Raw genomic sequence first — 23,072 nt, forward strand, 5'->3', positions numbered from 1 at the left:
AATTTAAAAAATAAATTTAAATTCAATAAATTATTTTTATTTTTTATATAAGGATTAAATAAAATAAAACCTTTTTTTTTTTTTTGGGATTTTCCATTTCCTGTCGCTCTCAGTTTTCTTTCTTAGGATTAAAAGAGTAAGGGTAGGAAATTAAAGAGGAATCAAAACTCAATGGGAAGCGAAAGCAAGGAGAAGAAGAGAAGGAGCTCACCTTCTATTTCATCAGGTCAATTTTAACCTTCTTCATAATAATTTCTTTCCATTTTCTCTTTCTTTTTGTTTGTTTGCCGATGAAAGAGCACCTTAGAAAGTGAAAAACCCACCCACAGTTAGGGCCAATAATCCTATTTGTTTCAGTTGAATTGTGGGTTTTGTCTCGTCAGGTCCTAAGTAACTGAATTTTTAATATTTCAGCAATTCTAAATAATCCAATTGAATTGTGGGTTTTGTTTCTTCAGATCCCAAGTAATCGGATTTTAACATTTCAGGATTTTCTCTGTTTGTTTGTCGAGAAAAGAAAATTCAGAAAGTGAAAAACTCATCCCAACTAGGACCAGTAGCCCTACCTGGCTCGGTTGAATTGTGGGTTTTGTCTCATTAGACCTAAATATTGATTTTTAACATTTCAGAAAATTTTCTTTGCTTGTTTCCTGAGAAAACCTAACCCAGAAAGAAAATATCCACAACACCCCCCCGCCCCCCAATTAGGGCCAATTATCGTATTTGGGTCTTTTGAATTGTGGGTTTTGCCTCCTTGTATCCATATAATTGAGTTTTTAACATTTTAGAATTTTTCTCTCTGTTTGTTTCCTCAGAAAAAAAAAAAAAAAAAAAAAAAACCCAGCAAAAAAACGAAACAAAAAACAGAAAGTGAAGAACTCACCCCAACTTAGCCCAATAGTCCTATTTTGCTCAATTTAATTGTGGGATACCAGAAATTGAATTTTAAAATTTCAGAAATTTCTAGCTCACAAATAGGGTGTTGGAAATTTCATTGATTTTTGTTCTTTGTAATTGCACAGATGGAGGAAAAGGGAAAAGGCGGAGGAGTGTGGAAGATAAGAAAGAGAAGCGGAAGGACAAGAAATCTCATAGGCACTCCAAGCACCATTCTGACAAAGGTTCGTTTGGGCCTGTTTCCCCCACCCCCCTGGGACTGTTCCCCTCTCTTTCCCTTTATATTTACAATTTATTGTTTTTATTTTCAGTTTGAGATGAAATTTGAGCTAGGTACAATTATTCTTAAGATTATGGTATCAGTGTTTGAGCTTTGTGTTGTTTTAATTTGAACATTTGAATGATTGACCTTTTGTTACTGTATTATACCATTGTGGAGCAAAATTATCAACAAGTTATTGAAAAGATTAAATCTTCAATCATCATTTATATTATTGTTATGACTGGTAAGAATAAGCTTGACGAAAAACAGATGATGGAGAAAATAACTCCTTAGCTGAGGTCTTGAATCTCAAATCAATGATTGGGACAGAATAACATGGAAGATGTCTACGAGATATTGAAGGTTTGGAGAGTTGGAGATGTTAGTGAAGATATCGACCACTTTTATGTTAATTGATATCGGTTTGGAAGATATGAGTGGAATCAGTAATGACATGGAAATTAAGCTTACACTTCGGAAAGAATTGATGGGATTCACATGCTTCTTTACTGGGATCTCCTGTTGAGCTAACCAATCAGTGGATACTTTGGCTAGGAGAGGTGCCTCAATATTAGAGGTATTTGAGGGAGCACTCGTCCCCCTTGAGCTTTGTATTGTTCTTTTTGTGGTCAGAAATGTATTTTTGCTTTGTGGTCGGTCTGGTTACTTTGGCTTTATTTTCTTTGTTATTGTTATTTCCCTTCAAGTATAACTCATCCTTTTTATATTCATGGATCAATGAATTATTTCTTGTTGTGATAAAAAAAATTTGTTAATGGAGGTGGAATTTCATTATCAAATATGATGTTTTATAATCTAAATACATGCTTGATGAGCACTTCATATGTAGGTGCAAAATTTTTTTGCTTTTAAATCTATCACTTCCGTCTCTATCTGGAGAAAGACCGGAAAAGAGATCTGTAGACCTGCAGAGGAGGAGATTTGATGAATATCTCAACTTTCTCAACAAGATTTAAGGCTGTGAACAAAACCTTATGGCTGTAGGTTATTCAGAAGCATCTCCGAGTTGTTTAGGGAGCAACATTAGGGTGAGATATTGATGTATTCAGTGGGGGGGCATATGCTGCAGTATGCCACTTTCCATTCATATTTTACAGGCAAAGAGGCTTCAGTGTGTCTGCAGATTGGATAATAGACTTGTGGGTTTTACCACTTAACCATAAATCTATATCCTATAGTTATTACCATACTGAAATGTGTCACAAATTGCAAATGTGATAAGTTCCATTCTCTTTCTCCTGTTGTTTTCACAACCATTTTTAATTTTCAGTTTCTTTTAATTAACTGGTGTAGCATATTTCAGTGCGACTACTGTATTTGAGCAAATAAACTAATAGTTTGTTTTTACAGCATGTGCTCACACTAGTATCAACTAAGTGGTATTGTTGAAGTGTATTTATGTGTTACACGCTTCTAAAAGTTGCTCACAGCTTTTTGTTACTCTTAAAAAGATTAATTTCAACCCAAGTAGTCGGGGTTAAGATTATGTTGAGTTTTTTAGTCATGTTTTATTTCAGAGGTGGAGTTTGTTTTAATTCAATTTTCTTTCCTTTTGAAATTTTGCATTCTATTTCATAAATTATAATTCCAAATTTCCAATTAAGTTGAATGATTTCTCTGTTCTTCACCAATTTTAGTTTATTTTATGGAATTAATCAGGTCAGTATGCGTTGCTGGGGAAAAATAAAGAGGAATTCTACTGAATTAGGCTCATATTTATTCTTGGCCAAAGCATTCACTCTATCAACTAAATGTGTTTAATGATCATTCATTACTACAATTAAATGCCTTTATGGTTTCAATGATACTGACCTGCTTATCTTGACACAGAAAAGAAGTCTGAGGGGAAGCACAAAGATAAACGCCACAAACGCGACCGTCACTTGGTGAGTTCTCTTGTTCTTGTGTTATAAATTCAAATAAAGGATTTCTTAATGGTGCCCATCACCCCATGTCTGGGCCCTTTGTTATTACTATTATTATTTTTTTTATCACCCTCTCTCAAAAGAAAAAGGGAAAAAAGACTTGTGGTTGTGTATTTTATGTTTCACTGGGTCCTGAGCACTTCATGACCACCCCTTTCGTTAAAGCACTATACTGTTGGTTATATTAACATTTAAATTGCTCAAGGACCCTTTCAAATATAACCATATTTCACTAATTTAGTCTAATTCTTAAGTCATTCTGGGGAAGAAAATGCATAGGATTGTTATAGAAGTCCTGAACTCAAGTCAGCTTGATAATGTAGTTCATTCCACTTCAAATTTGTTCAGTAAACACATGATATTATAAAGCAGTTTGAAGTTCTCCAGATGTCATGCCTAGAAACATCGGTTCATTAAAATAATGTTGACTTTGTTTCCCTTGTACCTGGATGCTAATGAAAACCTGGCTGACCAAGTTCACAAACTGTTAGTGATAAGTGAATAGAACTTATATATTCATATATCAGGGTTTCCTTGCTGTGTCAGTGTGGTCGTGCCCTGTGTTAGCATTTGCGTCCTTGCTCATAGCTCAAAACAAGAAAAAGGTCTACTAAAATACAATCTTAGACTAAGTTACCCAGGATACCAAAAATTAAACCCTTTAATAACTTGGTATTTTCTATTTGGGGTTTAATTTGCTTATTTATTTGATACCCGTTTAATTTTTCTATTGCACATTCCTATACTTGACCTCATCCTTTCAAACTACAACCATTGGTCAAATCACATGCAGTATTATTTGAGAATACCTCTCTTTGAAGAGTGGGTATACAATTCAATAATTAGGTTTAAAGTCCACAAATACTTGAGGTAGGTGAAGGGTTGTTTGATATTCTACTCGTTTAGTGTGTTTGATAATACAAATTGTTTATCACTTAAAAAATGGCACTTGAAGAAACTTAAAATTTTGATTTATACAATCCCAATGCAAGACTAAATCCACCAACACGCTTAAATTTTATTTATTCGAACTGTTGTTTTTGCCCTTGTCTCCTTCAAACCTAAACCCTTATGGAACCTTATAACTCTCTTTTTATATGGACAAAGCAAAATCCACTTTTTCAAACTAGTCGAGATGAAAAATGGTATCTCTACTGCTGGAGCAAAACTTTTCAATAAACTTCTCTCTCCAAATCCTCACTTTGCAACTCAACTAGCAACTACAACAACTCCATCCACCAACTAGTCTCACACTTATTGAATAATCTCTTGCAAACAAAGGGAAATGTATGATATTGGTTTTCCGACAAATCCCCCTTCAATGGCCAAGCTAGCACCAAGGTTGCAAAAAGAAAAGAGGAATGACAAAGATGGTGGTTGAAGACTCTAGATGTGTCTTGCATTGGCCTCGAGCTAATCATATATATACAGTAGGGGGACACTTAGTTGATCTTTAACACATGGATTTGCCTCTTGAGAGTGTTAATACCATTAGCATGTGTCTACTTATGATTCCCATGTGATGACAATATGCTAATTCCACATGTACCCTTATGAAACATGATGCCGGTAAAATGTGTTCATTCCCCTTGAAGACGGATGAGGGATAAAACCTAAGGCAACTATCCTTCCTGATGGGGGTTGATGGAAGGTAAGAGTGACTTTGTCCTAAGCACACCCAAACAAATACTAAGTAGAAGGGAAGAAGAATGGGGCTGGCCTTTTGGGGATGAACGGGTTAATCTGTAAACCCTATATTGCTCGGAGCATTAGGGGCAGATTTTGGTTCCTTCATCTACTTACTCGTCACTTTGATTTATGATTACAATCTAGGTTAAAATTGTCAAGAAATTTCGATGATATTCATTGAAATATTGCATGTCAAAAGGCCCAACACGATTTAACACAATAAGTGGTGGGAATATCTCATTACTCTAATGTTTCCAATTTTTCATCATTGTTTTATTGATTTTCGTCAATTTATTGGCAATATTCCAACGATTCACCACTTTTGCCAATTTTCTCAGTGCCACATCAACATCGGTTTTCCTTTAAAAAATTTCACACATGTGGAAATGGGCCTTGGAGAGGCGGCAACCTAGCCTAGAATCCAGCAATGATAATGGGATGAGGTGTTCCTTATTAAATCCACCTTTTTTTCCTTTTCGCTTTTCGACATGGGATTACTGTATCTTAAACCTAAGAAAAAAACATTAAAGCACAGCCACAAGGCCAAGGATCAAACCTGGGTCCTCGGGTATGAGATGGGATGGCTTCGACCACTGGACCCAATATCATTAGTATCCTTTTTGGCTATGTGGAGATGTAATTTTTTTCTTTCTTTTTTTTTAAAAAAAAAAAAAAAATTGATGCATGTCTGTTTAGATTTAGGCTAGTGCAATCGTTAATTAGGATTGTTTTAACCATTTGTGAGTATCAAAATTGTTTTTCCCATGGATATATGCTTGGGGATAGAGATTTTATTCTAATTAGCTTTGTCAATAGGAGATTAATTTTTAGGAATTGTGATTTTATTGTATTTTAAACAATTTAAATGCAACTTTTCTTTTTTAATCTTTTTGTGTGAGAATTTTTCAAGCTCCACAAGGGTCTCCATTCAATAGTACCTTGTGAAATTTTCACCAAAAACAGCTCCATCATCCATAGTAGTCTTACCTCATTTTTTTCCTCTCATTATTTCTTCTTTTTTCTTCTTTGTTCTTGTTTTGCCTATTGTTTACTTTGGAAAGAGCTTTCCTCAACACATAAGAACCATTCCCAGACAAAAGTCAAGTGCAAGCTATATCCTTAAGATGTTTAAAACCTCATTATGAAATGAATTTGAATGCAAGGCAGTGTATAAAATCTATAATGAGGTATCTAATATAATCTCATAATGCATAGTGAGTACATAGAATCATTATGAAAGTTTTTTCTTAAAAAACTTGAACTATCCTTCAAGATTGTGGTACTATGTGTAAATTGAACTCTTTGTAACTTGGGATGCTTTTGGAACATTGAAAGAGGGGGAGTGAGGATAGAAAGGCCATTCCGTTTCTCATTCACTACTCTGTTTGGGTTACACTTAGAAATGAGAATTAGAATAAACAATTCATTTCCATGAATACTAAAACCCACCCTTGGAACGATTTTGATTCCTTCTTTGCAAATAGTATTGTGATTCACCTTCATTTCTGCTCCTATTCCATACCAATCACACCCTTGGTGATTAAAAAGTCTTCTACACATATTTGAAATATAGGTCAGCTATCAGTATTCTATCTAAAATCAAACATAAAAAAATATATAAAAAAAATCTGAATGCATCAATTGAATTTAGTGCACAAATTTCAGACGATACTGACAATGTTTACATTTCTTCAAACTCTCTGATGAAACTGTCCTGGAGCAAAGAAATCCTTGTGGACAGTAAACAGCAAACGAGAGAGGATTATAAATCCCACAAACATAATTTAGTGGTGTCACCTTTCTTTGTTTTACTTCATTACCAGACATAAACTCAGATGTGTTCCACTGGCTTCTGTTGAGGATTTAGAAGACTTTGAGATAATGCTTTAGGTTGGGTGGGTGGTGGATGCCTGTGAATTCGGTTTGATCCAAATATGTTCAAACTCAACCTGTTGGCACCTTCACTCAGGTCTAGGAATAGAACGGCCTTGCTTAACACCAAATTATGTTCACAACTCAAATTGTTTGTAGATATTTTTTTAGCATTCATCTATTTGAAAATTTTGTGAGATTTTTTCTTTTATTTATCTTTTTCTCTCTTGTCATGGTGGTTTAAATTTTGGGTAACGTATAAGAATCATCCCTGTGGTTTCACCCATGTCTCAACTTAACCCCTAAGCTTTTTTTTAAGTACTATCAACCCTAAAATATACCTAAATATCAAATAAGCCCTTCTTTAAGATTTTTCATTAGAAACCCAAGTGACAAGCATGTAGACATTAGTATGAGTTTTAATATGATATCTTTGAATATATTGAATTTGTCTACATGCTTTTTGTAGAGATTTCTTCATCCATATTTGCCAGAATATCTTAAAGAAGGGTTCATTTGATATTTAGGCAGAGTTCAGGATTAATATTGCTTTGAAAATAAAAGTTCAGAAAGTATAATAGTGATTTGTGTAACATACCCATAAATTTTAGTTCCAATGGAGTGGTAAACAGTCGAGGTTCTTGCACTCATTCACCTGCAATTTTCTGGAATGGACAGCTATGAGCATAGTCATTTGCACATAACGAAATTCAACAATTGAACCAGAAAATGTTGCTAAATTTTGGGTGGCATCGGGTTTAATCTTCTGTTTCTGGGCTTACATATTGCCATTCTGACACTTGTTTGATCCTTGGTTTGTTTTCCAGATACTTGAGTTCCAAGAACTGTCCAATGATGACTACTTCTCCAAGAACAATGAGTTTGCAGCCTGGCTGAAGGAGAAGAGGAAAATATATTTTGCAGATCTTTCAACCGAGTCGGCACGCGAACTTTTTACAGAATTCGTCAAGGACTGGAACAAGCAGAAGCTTGAATCCAAGTACTATGAAGGCATTGTGACCGGGCCTCGGACGTCCCATAAATGGAACATCAAGCAGTAGCAGTAGACATTAGGGTTTTGCTTCCATGAAGAAGAAAACAGAGTGTTACACTACTCCTTATAATTTGTATGGCGTATTTCTGGGTATCATGTTTTACATTCTGCTTGTGAGTTTCATGGTAGAAATGGGTATCAATCTCTGAAATATGCTTGAACCTAATTGATATGAGAATGCTACAGCATATGTGAAGTCACTGCGAAAAATGATTTTCATTTTTTTAAAATTAATTTCAAATGAACAGGAGAAAACATTTGTGTGATTTTTGTTCCTCCAAAAATGTTTGTTGGGTATAAAAAATTTGTGAGAGGATATTTTTTATCCAAAAAAAATCATTTTCCCTGCTTCAAAGAAAGTGAAGATCATTTTTATTATTTCACCATTTAAATCAAATATTCCTAAGAAGAGATGTCACGTGTGCATTTCTAAACAACTAAAATTATAAATGGGGAAAAGGTACTAGGAGAAACCGAAAAAAAACAAAAAAAAAACCTACAACGGTGCATATACAGCGGATTTGAAAAACAACGGAGGATGCAAAACGACGTCGTTCTATTTCAAAACGGACCGTTTGTGCAAAGTTCAACTGTTTTCCAAATGTACCGTTTTTATTCCCTCCGAAACGCATCGAGTGAAAAGAAATTGATGTTTTGATGTGTTTGCAGTGGAGTGAGTTGAGCTAAGACTAAGCATGTTTTCAAAGATTCAATCAGCATGCAATTTGGGAAGATTAGCAGAAGCGCTGAAACTCTTGTCCTCAAACCCAACTCGCTTAGACCCCTCTTTGTATTTGAAAATTTTGCAGCTTTGTATTGACAAAAAAGCTAAAAAGCAAGGCCATTTGATTCACACCCATCTCATAACAAATGGGTTTGGCTCAGATTTGCACTTAAACACCAAACTCATAATCTTTTATGTGAAAGTGGGTGATGTAATTGCTGCTCGCAATGTGTTTGATGGAATGCCTGAGAGGAGTGTTGTTTCTTGGACTGCTATGGTATCTGGGTATTCCCAAAATGGGCGTTTTGAAAAGGCTTTTGTGCTGTTTTCAGATATGCGGCATTGTGGTGTTAAGGCGAACCAGTTTACATATGGGAGTGCTTTGAGGGCTTGCACTAGTTTGAGGTGTTTGGACATGGGGATACAGGTACAAGGGTGTATTCAGAAGGGAAGGTTTGTTGAGAATCTGTTTGTGAAGAGTGCATTGGTTGATTTTCATTCCAAGTGTGGGAAGATGGAGGATGCATCTTATTTGTTTGGGACGATGATGGAAAGAGATGTGGTTTCATGGAATGCAATGATTGGTGGGTATGCTGTCCAGGGATTTGCTGATGATTCATTCTGTATGTTCCGCTCGATGCTTAGAGGAGGTATTTTCAATTGTTCTTTGAGTAGAGTTGAATGTAATGTTCGGTGTGGACTTCTGGAATATTTTTATTTGAGTTATATTTCATTTTTCAGTCCTATATTGGGTACTTTCCTAGAAGTTTTTGTTAGTTATTATTAACCCTCTTACTGAATATGCACCCAAGAAAATGATGATTTAGTTACCATGTGTAAATGCATGTGTATGGTGCATCTGTTATTATCAAGGGCTATATTTGATGAAATGAGAATGCTTCATGATGACTAGCTGAAAGGTGTGTCAAAGAAACATCATGATTGGAGTTGTTTAAGCCAAAAAAAAAGGTACTAATAAAGATATCGTTTGATGGAGTTATGGTTAAGGTGCTACCAACAGACATGACTTCTGAGACCATTTTTATGACAATCAGTCACACCTAATATGATGGAGGAAATTAAGGTCGCTCATTTTGACCTGAATCAAGTTATCATTTAATATTTCCTCTTTTTATATGAAAAGTTCACTGCACATAAAAATTACAAAGTGGAAATCCTAACCATCTGTTTTCTTACTTTTCTCCTTAGCATGGGTATTTTTGTGGACTCTGTGGATTTTATCTAAACATTTATGGCTGTCTGATTAGTATATTTTTATATGTATTTCCAAAGTAAAAAAATGACCATAAATGGATTCTGTCGATTGATGAGCAGGGTAAGAGGCAGTGTGGAATGCAGTTTGTATGTATATTTACCACCACCTCATCTTCTCTTTGCTGAGGATTTGACCTTATGTGGGGAATATTCATCTTCTTTTAGCCAATTTCCTTTTTCTCTCCGTGTCTGATCAAATGTTCAAAATAGTTGTCTCGTCTTTTTCAATTTCTCTTGCTGCATACTAAAAATTTTGTTCTTTGTTGCATCCTGTTGCAATACTGAAACAAAATAGGTCTGGTGCCTGATTGCTACACCCTGGGTAGTGTTCTGAGAGCCTCAGCTGAAGGTGGTGGTCTCATTATAGCCAATCAAATACATGGAATCATCACCCAATTGGGGTATGGATCATATGATATTGTAACTGGATTGTTGATCAATGCATATGCAAAAAATGGAAGTTTGAGAAGTGCCAAAGATTTACGCAAGGGTATGCTTAAAAAGGATCTATTTTCTTCCACTGCATTGATCACTGGATATGCACATGAGGGCATCTATAGTGTAGATGCCTTGGACCTCTTCAAAGAAATGAATCAGATGAACATAGGAATGGATGATGTTATATTATGCTCCATGCTTAATATATGTGCCAATTTAGCATCATTCGCTTTGGGTACACAGATACACGCCTTTGCATTAAAATATCAACCTAGTTATGATGTAGCCATGGGCAATGCTCTCATTGATATGTATGCTAAATCTGGAGAGATCGAAGATGCTAAACGAGCTTTTGATGAGATGGAAGAGAAAAATGTGATTTCTTGGACATCATTAATTTCTGGATATGCAAAACATGGGTATGGGCACATGGCTGTTTCACTATATAAGAAAATGGAAAGCAAAGGGTTTAAACCAAATGATGTTACATTTTTGTCCCTTCTTTTTGCTTGCAGCCATACTGGATTAACTGCTGAAGGATGTGAATGCTTCAATAATATGGTTAACAAATACAATATCAAGCCCAGAGCTGAGCATTATTCTTGCATGGTAGATCTCTTTGCACGTCAAGGGCTGTTAGAAGAAGCCTATAATTTGTTATGCAAGATAGATATTAAGCATAATGCCTCTCTTTGGGGTGCAATTCTAGGGGCATCTAGCATCTATGGCTATATGTCTCTTGGCAAAGAAGCAGCCAGTAATCTTTTTAATATGCAACCCGAGAATTCTGTCAACTATGTTGTTCTAGCAAGTATATATTCTGCTGCTGGCCTGTGGGATGATGCTTGGAAGATAAGAAAATTGATGGAAGAGAGAAGTACAAAAAAGAATGCAGGCTATAGTTTTTTCCAAGCAACAAAGAAGAGCATACCGCTACTGCAGGCTAGTTGAAATACAGAAGTCTGCTGTCATTTTAATTCTTTGAGGAATTAATGATATTGACAACAAAATTGTGCAAAACACCTGAATCATTGTGAATGCTGCCATGGAAGTTGGAGCTGCCTTTACAAATATCATATGTGACAAGGACTTCAGAATAGTCCGTCAGTGCACTTCAATACCTGCTTTACGTTCTCATATTCCATCAAGTGTTTCAAAAGACTCAGGTATTTACCCATCCTATGAACTTTTGCTAGTCATTTCTTAATTGGTTACTTATATTCTCGGCTGAAATAATGTGAAAAACAAAATTGAAGCTTTTTGAATGTGTATTTTCCAGATGTTTGCTTCATAGGAGCATAAAATCATCCACTGAATTACTTACACAAGATTTCTTGCTACATGCTCTACACAATGTGATTTAGTTTGGACAATAAAAACCAAGCCATCTGTAAAATTAGGGATGATATAGTTAATTGCCTTTATCCTAGTGCTTGTTTGTTTCTTTTTTTTTCTTTTTTTTTATATGTCAGTTTCCAGTGTGTCCATGGAACATGAAGTAAGCAACTTGACCACTTTAATTTCTCCACAACTATCCCTGTGCTTCATTGCTCTTAAAGTTGCCTTATTGTAGCTCAACTATTCTCTGTTCTGAACTTATTTTTGCTTATACTTTTAAGGTTAATAGATAACTAAATTGTCTGTCTGCATCCAAAGTTCTGAGGCTGACCTGGAGGAGAGATGCTCCAGAAGAAACCCAATCAGAAGGAGACTGATGCAATGATTGTTCAAGAGGCAAAGCAGATGTGCAGCAGCAATGTAACTTTCTTTTATCATAATCATTTTATTTGATTTTACCAATAAATTTTAAGATTTTTTGAGAATAGTTAATTTCAAGTGGTCCTCCAGTTTCACTTCTAGATAAGAAATTGAAAATCAAAATTATAGGTGAGCACTCTGCAGGTGCTCACTGAAGTCAAATACGATTAAACTGATTGATTTGGGTGGTATTACATTTGATAATCAGAATTGCAGCCCTATTGTCTTCTCAAGGCATTAGAGCACCTGAGAACATTCTATGTAAGTAGTTTTCATGTTGACAAAACACAAATGATAGCTTATGTTTATATATTGCTCAATTGAATTCCATAAGTAACCTAAGTTTGGCAGCAAACATGCCTAATTAATATCTTTTTGAGTATATCATCTAAACACCAACTCCAACCAAGGCTTAATTTAATGGTTGAACAGGACTGGGGTTGAGCAATTTTGATCTTATTGGTTTGTATTTTTAATCTACAAGATATTTTTCTTTAATATTATTTCTTTCAGTGTTCTTACATAGGTACTTCACCAAATGATCACAATGTCAAAAATTAAAATAAACACATTTCTATGACACACCATGTATGCCATGGATAAAACAACACCCCACATATGTTGTTAACAAGAGGACACACCAGTGTCCTGTTAATTCAAATAGGATAATTAAGTCTTTTGTATATTATATTCAGATCCCTGCTGAAACCTTGCAGCACAACACTTCCCTCTTGCTCTTATTTAGCTCTCTCCCATATCTCAATTCCTTATTGTGGAATTCAAAATGCAAACCCTCCTACACTGTCATTTCTCTGTTTCTTCTCTCAGTTTGGTGGCCAGATTCTCACTTTGGTACATCAATCCAAAGCAAGTCCAGAAACATATGGAGAAATCAAGCTCGGTTTCTGAACCTTCATTTCATCTCTGCTCTGATTTTCACAGTAGGGTTTGGCAGCTTCACATCCAAAACTTGAGGCACTGAGAATATTATAGTGTTCTTTTTTGAGCTGAGAATATTCATTCTTCAGCACCTAAGTCTGCCTATATCTGTTTGATGCATTGTTTCCAATGAGTGAATAATAGAAAAGCTCTCTGCTAGTTTTTTGCCCCTAATTTGCACATGAGGCAATTGGGATTTTCGATACTCCCACCACTGTCACTGACCATGATAACTTCCTTGCAGGTACAGCATGGAGTTAGCAGAAGAGATTTTAATATTCTGGACTTCGGTGCAATCTTCTTGTCAAACAGAACTCCACAAGAAGAGTGTCTTAGAAGGAACTCTCTGGCCTTCCCACTTTCCTAGAGCCATCTCAGTATAAAATGTTAAGAATGGAATGTTTTTATTTCTTCTTGAATATGTGATGAAGGATGAGATATTTTAGACATAGATGGTGCAGTTACTATGGATCAGGTTCATGGAATCTGATATATAGCACTCCCATTTTTCAGCTGTCTTCTTTCATTCAAGATTGTGCTTAAAATCAAGCTTTCCCAAGTTGAGAAATCTACTCAAAGACATCTGTGTGACTTGTTAAGTGAGAAAAGGCTCCATCCATCTACATGGGAATTCCTGGTATTCCTTGGAAGCTGTAGTTGCTTTAATCCATCAACTACTTTTCTTAGATACCCCTGTAAGAATTTCTGTTCTTGGTCCTGGTTTCTAGTCTCCTTCCATGTTGCTGGTTTTCTTTATGCACTTCTTTTTACCAGAACAAAGGTTTGTAATCTGCTCTGTCATGTAATGCAGATGCTTCCCAGACACCTTTGTGCTGGAACCATCTTTCCTGCCCCCTTCTGCTGTCTGGAAATCGTCTGATCACCGATCGGTGCAGCTAAATGGTAATCTCACAGTGTCTGTAGTACTGGGTTGAGGAGTGTCTCCAAGTTAAACCAGATCCCATCATCGAATTTGGCATGAAATCATCAGTCAAAGACGAGCAGTAGCTCTTGGATCCTTCACAAATCCACTAGCTTTCCTCCAGAAGATTTTCTGGTTTTTCCAGTTAATTTTTATGGAAAATTAGTGTGCTTCTCATGTCTTCTGATTAAATTTTCATACTTTAGACCTGGGTTTTAATGATATAGGATGAAGTTGGATCTGCCTTGGGCATGAGGCAGGTTGAAAAGCCAAAAACAGTGGGGAGCCACACAGGGCAAAAGTTTTCCCAAAGAAAGGGAAGGAGTCTGCACTGATTGCAGCGAAGGATGGGAATCAAAAAGGTGATTCAAATTCTCTACTGCAAATTGACATGGGCAAGTTTGAATGGGTTAGGGTAGAGTTTAAATTCGAACAATACTAACTCGAAAAATATTGGATTGATAGGAGTTGAAATTTATTTGTTATTGATTTTAATTATATTATTTATTATTATCGGAAAAATATCTTATTTTCTATTTTTAATAACAAAAAATTATTTTTGAATTGTAAAATATGTTTTTTGTTTCTTTTATTTTATTTTGAACAATAGATAATTATTTTGAGAAATAGTTGCCAGACATAACCTTATATAGGTTTTTTAACTCAAAAAAAAAACATAATAAAAAATTACTAAATTTAAACTTCTTTATTTTTATACATTTTTTTCTAGTTGATTTATATAAATATGCACTAATTATAAAATATAGATGAAAAAATAAACTAAAAAAAATTATTTTAACATTGAGGAAAATAATTCTTATTTCATGCACTAAAAAAAGTGTATACCTCACATTGCTTGAAAATATCATTATGGCTATGTTTGGTTCCCGGAAAGTACAAAGGAAAGAAAAAAAATGCTAAGGAAAATGATTTTCTCATGTTTGGTTGTCTTATGAAAAATATCAAAGAAAATCAAATATAATTAAAACTAATTAAAAATTTATGTATTTTTAAATTATTTAATCTTTATGTTGATGAGTTAAAATAAATAAAATGAGTTTAAAGTAACAAAAAAAATAATTTATCAACTTTTAATCTATTTTTTTATTTTCCTTCACTTTTTCCTTCCTTCTACTTTTTCTTTGTATTTTCTTTCCCTCACATTTTCCCTCAAATTTTTCGGGAACCAAACATAGCCTATGTGTATATGTGTTATCACTCATACCAACCCAACTCACATAAGAATGGTACATCATTCAACCAATAAAGGTATTTTAAGTCTAAAATAATATTATTTTAAGACTAAAATAATATTACTTTAAGACCAAAACACGTGTAAGCATATTTTTAGGTACTTTGAGGTAAATATCATTCTAATGCATGAAATGAGAATTATTTTCCTCGAAATGCACTTCACATAAAAATGGTTTTTTTGAGTTATCTTTTCATTCATATTTTATAAATAATGAATGTTTAAATAATTTTCCCATCTTTGTTTCCTACAAAATTTCTAGAATGTTGAAACTAACCCTTCAATTCGCTATCGAAATTGGGGACCAAAGCATCAATTAACGCTTAGATGTTGGCTTTAAAATTTATTTTTAACATAATTTTAAATTACCATTGGTTTTCTCCAATGGTATAAAAAAAATGTTTCAAAAGATTTTTTTGAGGGATCCATTTTAGAGAACTGTTTTATAAAAGAATATTATTTAATTAAAATAATGATTTTAATTTTTGTAGATATGACAAAATTTTCTACAAGTATTTTCCATGATAGGAATAAAAACAAACAAATGAATTCTGAACAAACAAACTAAAAACATCTGTTTTTTTACAAAAAAAAAAAAAAAAATTGATTATTTTTCCAAATGAATTTATTAACGTTCTTGCCAAAACCGCAGCGTTTTAGCCCCTTGCCTCGGATTACTCTTCTCTTCAACCCCATAAATATTGGAGGTTTTTGAATTGATTTCTTGTAAGCCGAATCAATGCTCAATTTTCTTCTATTTTCCATACTGATTACTCACATATGACATGAAAACCAAAACCCACTTCCTATTCTCGGTTTCAAGAAGTGTTTTCAACACAATTCCCAAAACCCCAGTTGGAAAAACTAGGCAATGGGCACCGGTTAGTACAATTACCACCGCTTCTGCTTTGATCAATGAAACACCAGTTGAAAATTTTGCGGAACAAGTTAAGGATGATGACCTCAAAACCTCTAATGCTGGTTCGAGGAGATGGGGCTGTTTGGATGGTGATATAGCTAAGGTATTCTTGCAACAACAACACACAGACTATGGCATTCGATGCCTTAATGCGGTGAATTTTCCTCTGAAGGGTTTCTCAGAGATCACCAGCCAGATGGCTGGAAAAGCATTGCATGCATTTTGCATAGTGGGTTCAGTCAATCTCGGCATTTTTCAAACTAATACATTGATTAATATGTACTCAAAGTTCGGTAATATTGAGCATGCTCGTTATGTGTTTGATGAAATGCGTCATAGAAATGAGGCTTCTTGGAGCACTATGTTATCGGGTTATGTCCGTGTGGGTTTGTATGAAGAGGCAGTTGGGTTGTTTTGTCAAATGTGGGGCCTGGGAGTTGAGCCAAATGGTTTTATGGTTGCTAGTTTGATTACTGCATGCAGTAGGTCGGGGTATATGGCTGATGAAGGATTTCAAGTCCATGGTTTTGTTGTTAAGACTGGTATTTTAGGTGATGTGTATGTGGGAACTGCACTTGTGCATTTTTATGGCTCAATTGGGCTTGTTTATAATGCCCAGAAGCTCTTTGAGGAGATGCCTGATCATAATGTAGTTTCTTGGACCTCATTAATGGTTGGGTATTCAGACAGTGGAAATCCAGGGGAAGTTTTAAATGTATATCAAAGAATGAGGCAGGAAGGGGTTAGTGGCAATCAAAACACATTTGCAACGGTGACTAGTTCTTGTGGTTTGCTCGAGGATCAAGTTTTGGGTTATCAAGTTCTTGGACACATTATACAGTATGGATTCGAGGATAGCGTTTCTGTGGCAAACTCTCTCATATCGATGTTCTCTAGTTTTAGTAGTGTGGAAGAAGCCTGCTATGTCTTTGATCACATGAATGAATGTGACATTATATCATGGAATGCAATGATTTCTGCATATGCACATCATGGACTTTGTAGGGAATCACTTAGATGTTTTCATTGGATGCGACATCTACATAATGAAACAAATTCCACTACTCTCTCAAGTTTGTTGTCGGTCTGTAGTTCTGTGGATAATCTGAAGTGGGGGAGAGGAATTCATGGTTTGGTAGTTAAATTGGGACTGGACTCAAATGTTTGTATATGCAATACTCTTCTTACATTGTATTCTGAGGCTGGAAGATCAGAAGATGCAGAGTTGGTGTTTCAAGCAATGACGGAAAGGGATTTAATCTCATGGAATTCCATGATGGCTTGCTATGTTCAGGATGGAAAGTGCCTAGATGGACTAAAAATTTTGGCTGAACTTCTTCAGATGGGAAAAGTGATGAACCATGTGACATTCGCAAGTGCATTGGCTGCATGTTCAAACCCTGAATGTCTCATTGAAAGCAAGATTGTCCATGCTCTCATAATTGTTGCAGGCTTCCATGATTTTTTGATTGTTGGTAATGCATTAGTTACCATGTATGGTAAACTTGGTATGATGATGGAAGCAAAAAAGGTATTGCAGACAATGCCCCAGCCTGACAGGGTTACTTGGAATGCTCTCATTGGTGGTCATGCTGAGAATGAAGAACCAAATGAGGCTGTAAAAGCTTATAAATTGATAAGAGAAAAAGGCATTCCTGCAAATTACATTACCATGGTAAGTGTTCTTGGTGCTTGCTCGGCTCCTGATGATCTCCTCAAACATGGGATGCCCATCCATGCACATATAGTTCTGACTGGATTTGAATCAGATGATTATGTGAAGAATTCTCTCATCACAATGTATGCTAAGTGTGGTGATCTCAATTCAAGTAATTACATCTTTGATGGATTAGGTAATAAGAGCCCTATCACATGGAATGCCATGGTTGCTGCAAATGCTCATCATGGCTGTGGGGAGGAAGCTCTAAAAATTTTTGGGGAGATGCGAAATGTGGGAGTAAATTTAGATCAATTCAGCTTCTCTGGAGGCCTTGCTGCGACTGCCAACCTGGCTGTATTGGAGGAAGGTCAACAGCTTCATGGATTGGTTATTAAACTTGGGTTTGAATCAGATCTCCATGTTACCAATGCGGCAATGGATATGTATGGTAAGTGTGGGGAAATGCATGATGTGCTGAAAATGCTTCCCCAACCAATCAACAGGTCACGATTATCATGGAACATACTGATATCAGCTTTTGCCAGACATGGGTGTTTTCAGAAAGCTAGAGAGACTTTTCATGAAATGCTTAAACTGGGTCCAAAACCTGACCATGTCACATTTGTCTCTCTTCTATCTGCTTGCAATCATGGGGGTCTAGTGGATGAGGGTCTTGCATATTATGATTCAATGACTAGGGAGTTTGGGGTCTTTCCAGGAATAGAGCATTGTGTATGCATAATTGATCTTCTTGGACGATCAGGAAGACTTTCTCATGCCGAAGGCTTTATCAAAGAAATGCCAGTCCCACCAAATGACCTTGCATGGCGGAGCTTGTTGGCTGCATGTAGAATCCATGGCAATTTGGAGCTTGCAAGGAAAACTGCAGAACATCTTTTGGAATTGGACCCATCAGATGACTCAGCTTATGTCCTGTATTCAAATGTCTGTGCTACTAGTGGGAAATGGGAGGATGTGGAGAATCTCAGGAAAGAAATGGGATCAAATAACATAAAGAAGCAGCCTGCATGCAGTTGGGTCAAATTGAAAGACAAAGTTCATTCATTTGGGATGGGAGAAAAGTATCACCCACAGGCCAGCCGGATAAGTGCAAAGCTGGGAGAGCTTATGAAGATGACCAAAGAAGCAGGTTATGTCCCTGATACTAGCTTTGCATTACATGATATGGATGAGGAACAAAAGGAGTACAACCTTTGGAACCACAGTGAAAGACTTGCCCTTGCATTTGGGTTGATCAATACGCCAGAAAGTTCAACTCTCAGAATTTTTAAGAATCTCCGGGTATGCGGTGATTGTCATTCCGTTTACAAGTTTGTTAGTGGAATTGTTGGGCGGAAAATTGTGTTGAGGGATCCTTATCGATTCCATCATTTTAGTGGTGGCAAGTGTTCTTGTGGTGACTATTGGTAATTAAGCTACTGATTTGCTTAAAAATGAGGCTCTGTTAAAAATTTTCAGTAGTGGCTTCCAAGATCAAGATTGGGACCTCATTGTCAATTACTGATAACAAGGTTAGCATTTCATTTCATTCTTCATTGTGGCTATTTTCCATTTAATTGCACCAGTCCTTTTTGCACAAGATAGTAGAATTTATTCACTACATTAAAATTTTGGAAATGAAAATTCAAATGCTTTACTTGATGATCCAACATGGAGACACTGATGCATAAGCGGTATACTATTCTTAAGTTGACATAATGATCTTGATTGCTGTTTAAGTAACTTGTTTCAATGGATAGCTTCTTTGAGTTGATTCAGCAGTGCAGCATCTAATGAGAGGTTGTGATTAATTTGAGTGCAGTTAGAGGACCTTGAGCTGTAAAAAACCAACAAATCAAGTTTTGATGGTTATACTGAAGCCGGTGATGATTGTTTTTCAGCTTTTTCTAAGGTAAGAGCATCCCAATAAGTGGGATCCTGCACAGAGACACATCCTATGTGCTTTATCTTCAAAACATGAATGCAAACCAGAATTTTAGTTTACATTTTAAACTGAATTTGTCTTTGTCCATTATGAAGTAAATCTTCTCTAACAGAATGACGAAGGTACCAATCTTGCTGCAGACTGAAAATTATTAGGAGTAGAGAACAGATGCTCTTAGCCATACTGGATTAAGTGATGAATTATGTGAATCATTCAATTACAATAACATGCTCAAAGCTGAGCATTACTCTTGTATGATGCTTGGAAGGCAAGAAAATTGATGGAAGAGACAAGTTCAAAGAGGAATCCTGGCTTTAGCTTTTACCAATCAACAAAGATGAGGATACCTCTACTGCAGGTGAGTTGAATTGGAATCCCCCATCTGTTGGATGCAGATTTGAAGTTTTTCATTGAATGTGGGTGAAGAGTTTTCATTGAAGTATTCTGGACTTTGGCACAATCTTCATCAAACAGAACTGAAGAAAAAGAGTGTCATAGAAAGAAACTCTTTGGCCTTCCATTCTCAGAGTGATCTACGTAAAAATTGTTAAAGATGGAACATTCTTGTTTCTTCTGGAGTACAAGTGGAAGGAGGTTTATGGCATCTTATGGACAACCATAGATCATGCAGTTAATATCAAACCAAGAATTCGTGTTTGTCAAGGAAGCATTTCTCTTACAGGTCATAAATTCATGTTGCTTTCTTGTTTGTTCTTCCAATCCTTTCTTTTGATGCTTGGTCAGGACCATATTTCTCCATAATCTTACACTTCTTTCGATTTGATGGGGCAAAGTATATTTTGTGCAATCTCTCTCTTTTGTTCATAAGACCACATTTTTAATTCTACACTTATCCTGCTGTTTATTTTTATGCAGGTTCCATTTAACACAGCCAGGTACTGTCATTCTCTTTCTGAGCATGATTCCCACAGTGCTGTTAAAGAGTAACTTTCCAAACTCTCCCTCTTGATAATCCAATTTCTGTTGCTGTTTCCATGTGCAGTGAAATGACAACAGTTTATATTTTCATATTCATGTGGGATGGTGGCATGTCTTTACCATGAGCAGAACTTGCACAGAATCAGTTGTTATACTAGGAAGAAATGTAATAAGGACCTCAGGGACCAAGCTCCCACTTTTCAGAGGTCATTCTTGTGCTTAAAATCGAGCACTCTCTCAGGTTAAGAAACCTACTAAAAGATCTGGGCAGCTGCTGTTATTTCATCCATCTATACCCAAATTACTCATACTCCCTGGATTTCTTGCTGCTTCAATCTGCAAACTTCTGAGCTTGTTGCATATTGCCCTTTTCTTTGTTTTCCCAATTCCACCCACACATTCTTCTGGTGCCTGGAGACATATGTAAGGATTTCTGCTGTTGATCTCATCTCCAGTCACCCTCTTCATTACTGGTTTTTGTTGGGTGTCCTTTTACCATATTAAGGTTTCTGATCTGCTCTGTTGTGTAATGCAGGCGCTTCTTCAGGTCGCCTTTCTGCTGGTGCTATATCTCCTGCTCCATTCAGTTGTCTGGAATTCAGGTGGATGTTTGAGAAACAAATCAGCACATATTCATTGTCTGATCTCTGATACTTGCTGCTAAATGGTACTCCCTATGATCTGTTCGATACAATTATAGTTGTACTGTTTTCCAATGACTAGTAATCCCATGTGATTTTCTTAACAAGTATGTTGGAAAGTGTTTGTTAGGTTATGTTTGTATTTTGGAGATTTAAAAGGGAAAAAAAAATAGAGAGGAAAAATAAAAAAAGTGAGGAAAAAAATATAAAATTTTTCTCTTGTTTTGTCCATGGAAAAATTGTAGCAAAGAAAATTAAGTTGTTTGTTATTCCAACCATTCTTCTTAGTCTTGATCTTAAGAATAAAAAGGCCAGCAACAGCAAAGTAATTATACCAAACCTTTTAGATATATGAGTTTGTTAACGGTGAGTTAAAGGATGTTTGATAAAACTTAATACTTATTATTTAATTATTTGAATTGATTTTGAGTAAAATTATTTTTAAATTATTAACTTAAAATTTATAATATGTTTATATATAAATAATAGTAAAAAATGGATGCAAAATTTGAATGGGTTTGAAGTATATTTGGGGTTAAGATTTGAGATTAAAAATGTTAAAATTTTTATAATATCTTTGCCAAAAAAAAAAACATTTTTATAATTGAACTCCTAAATATAATTTTATGTTTAAAAAATGTTCCCAAACGTAGATTTTTGTGAAATGTGTGAAATGTTTTCTAAATCATAAATGCTAAAATTTCTTTGAAATATGAATTTCATATAAAGATATAAAATTAAGATAATTCTAGAAAATTATTGGGAAAAGTGTGTTTTCATACATTGGAACGAAAAAAAATCACAAAATGGGAACTTAAATTTATAAAATATAAATTTGAAGCCATTATCTAAAAATAATTAGGATTTCATACATTTTTTTAATCAAAATCAATGCATTTTTTGTTCAAAGTTAATCCATTCAAGTACTATCTTTTAATAATAGAGGTATTACTTTTGGCCATTTTAGGCATTACCTTTGATAGATGAATATATGAAATTTGAGTTATTTTTAGAGGTTCCTATTTTGTGATTATATTTACATAAATGTAGTGCAAAGATTAAAATAAGAATATGGAATTTTTTTATATATATCCTTTTCCATGACCAGAGGGCTTATATTTTTTTAAGTATTAAAAAAAATACTTTACAATTTTTTTAAAAAATATTCATTTTGTGAAAATAATATTTTTTTGTCATATATTTTTAAAATAAATAGAACAATTCTTATTTTCAATATCAAACATATAGTATATTTTTTGAAAAAAAAATTTGAATAATATAATCAAGGAAAACCCATCAAACTTGAAACTTCAAAATCATATTCATAGTGTTTTTTCTTTGTATAAAAAATATATATAATGTACATTAATATTTTAGAATATTTTTTTTAATCTTTGACAATGAGATTAATCTTCATTGAGGCGAGAAAATATTGTTCTTTACAAAAAATTTTGTAGCTAAAACTTGAAGTTAGGAGAGATTTTTCATAGATGGAATTTTGAAAAGCAAATATTTTCTTTATAAATTTTTATATAATTAAAATTTAAGCAAAGAATTTCATAAAGTAAAATATTTTCTTTATAATTATTTTTAGATAGTCGTTTGAAATTTGTATTTTGTAAACTTGAATTTCTATTTTTTGGTATTTTTTTTTTATATAAATGTATAAAAAGACTTTTCATTTTTTTTAGGAAAAAAATGTGTTTCTACACACTCATATAAAAATAATTATAAAATATAAATCTTCTTAAAATAATTTAAGGTTCATGCACTTATCGATCAAATGCAATATTAAAATAGTCAAAAGTAATACTTATATCATTAAAAGTTAGTACATGAATAATCAAAAGTAGTATCTTTGAACAAAGTATATAAAATATTAATTATTTTTAAATAGTCACTTAAATTTATAATTTATAAACTTGAATTCCTATTTTGTA

The 23,072-nt window shown here is 34.6% G+C and overlaps 2 protein-coding genes across 3 annotated transcripts; both read left to right on the forward strand.

The window, feature by feature from the left end:
- The first annotated feature begins 93 nt into the window (after positions 1-93).
- LOC100854377 (pentatricopeptide repeat-containing protein At4g33170) lies at positions 94-21,350 on the forward strand. Its single transcript, XM_019217069.2, has 12 exons — positions 94-226; positions 1,023-1,121; positions 3,011-3,066; positions 7,494-7,726; positions 8,390-8,393; positions 8,530-9,094; positions 10,015-10,990; positions 13,666-13,777; positions 14,004-14,036; positions 15,799-19,139; positions 19,430-20,914; positions 21,027-21,350. Exons 1-10 carry the CDS (start codon positions 172-174, stop codon positions 19,036-19,038), a joined length of 5,373 nt encoding a protein of 1,790 aa, XP_019072614.1. The 5' UTR covers positions 94-171; the 3' UTR covers positions 19,039-19,139; positions 19,430-20,914; positions 21,027-21,350.
- LOC100249573 (pentatricopeptide repeat-containing protein At3g20730) lies at positions 8,226-14,298 on the forward strand. 2 transcript variants are annotated; one of them, XM_010646842.3, is made up of 5 exons: positions 8,226-9,094; positions 10,015-11,323; positions 11,777-11,915; positions 13,099-13,549; positions 13,666-14,298. In XM_010646842.3, exons 1-2 carry the CDS (start codon positions 8,416-8,418, stop codon positions 11,106-11,108), a joined length of 1,773 nt encoding a protein of 590 aa, XP_010645144.1. In that variant the 5' UTR covers positions 8,226-8,415; the 3' UTR covers positions 11,109-11,323; positions 11,777-11,915; positions 13,099-13,549; positions 13,666-14,298. The 2 variants fall into 2 exon arrangements, with proteins under 2 accessions (XP_010645144.1, XP_010645143.1); XM_010646841.3 differs by having other exon boundaries at positions 11,814-11,915.
- Positions 21,351-23,072: the final 1,722 nt, after the last annotated feature.

Source organism: Vitis vinifera, chromosome 19 (assembly GCF_030704535.1).
Source record: "Vitis vinifera cultivar Pinot Noir 40024 chromosome 19, ASM3070453v1".
NCBI lineage: Eukaryota > Viridiplantae > Streptophyta > Magnoliopsida > Vitales > Vitaceae > Vitis > Vitis vinifera.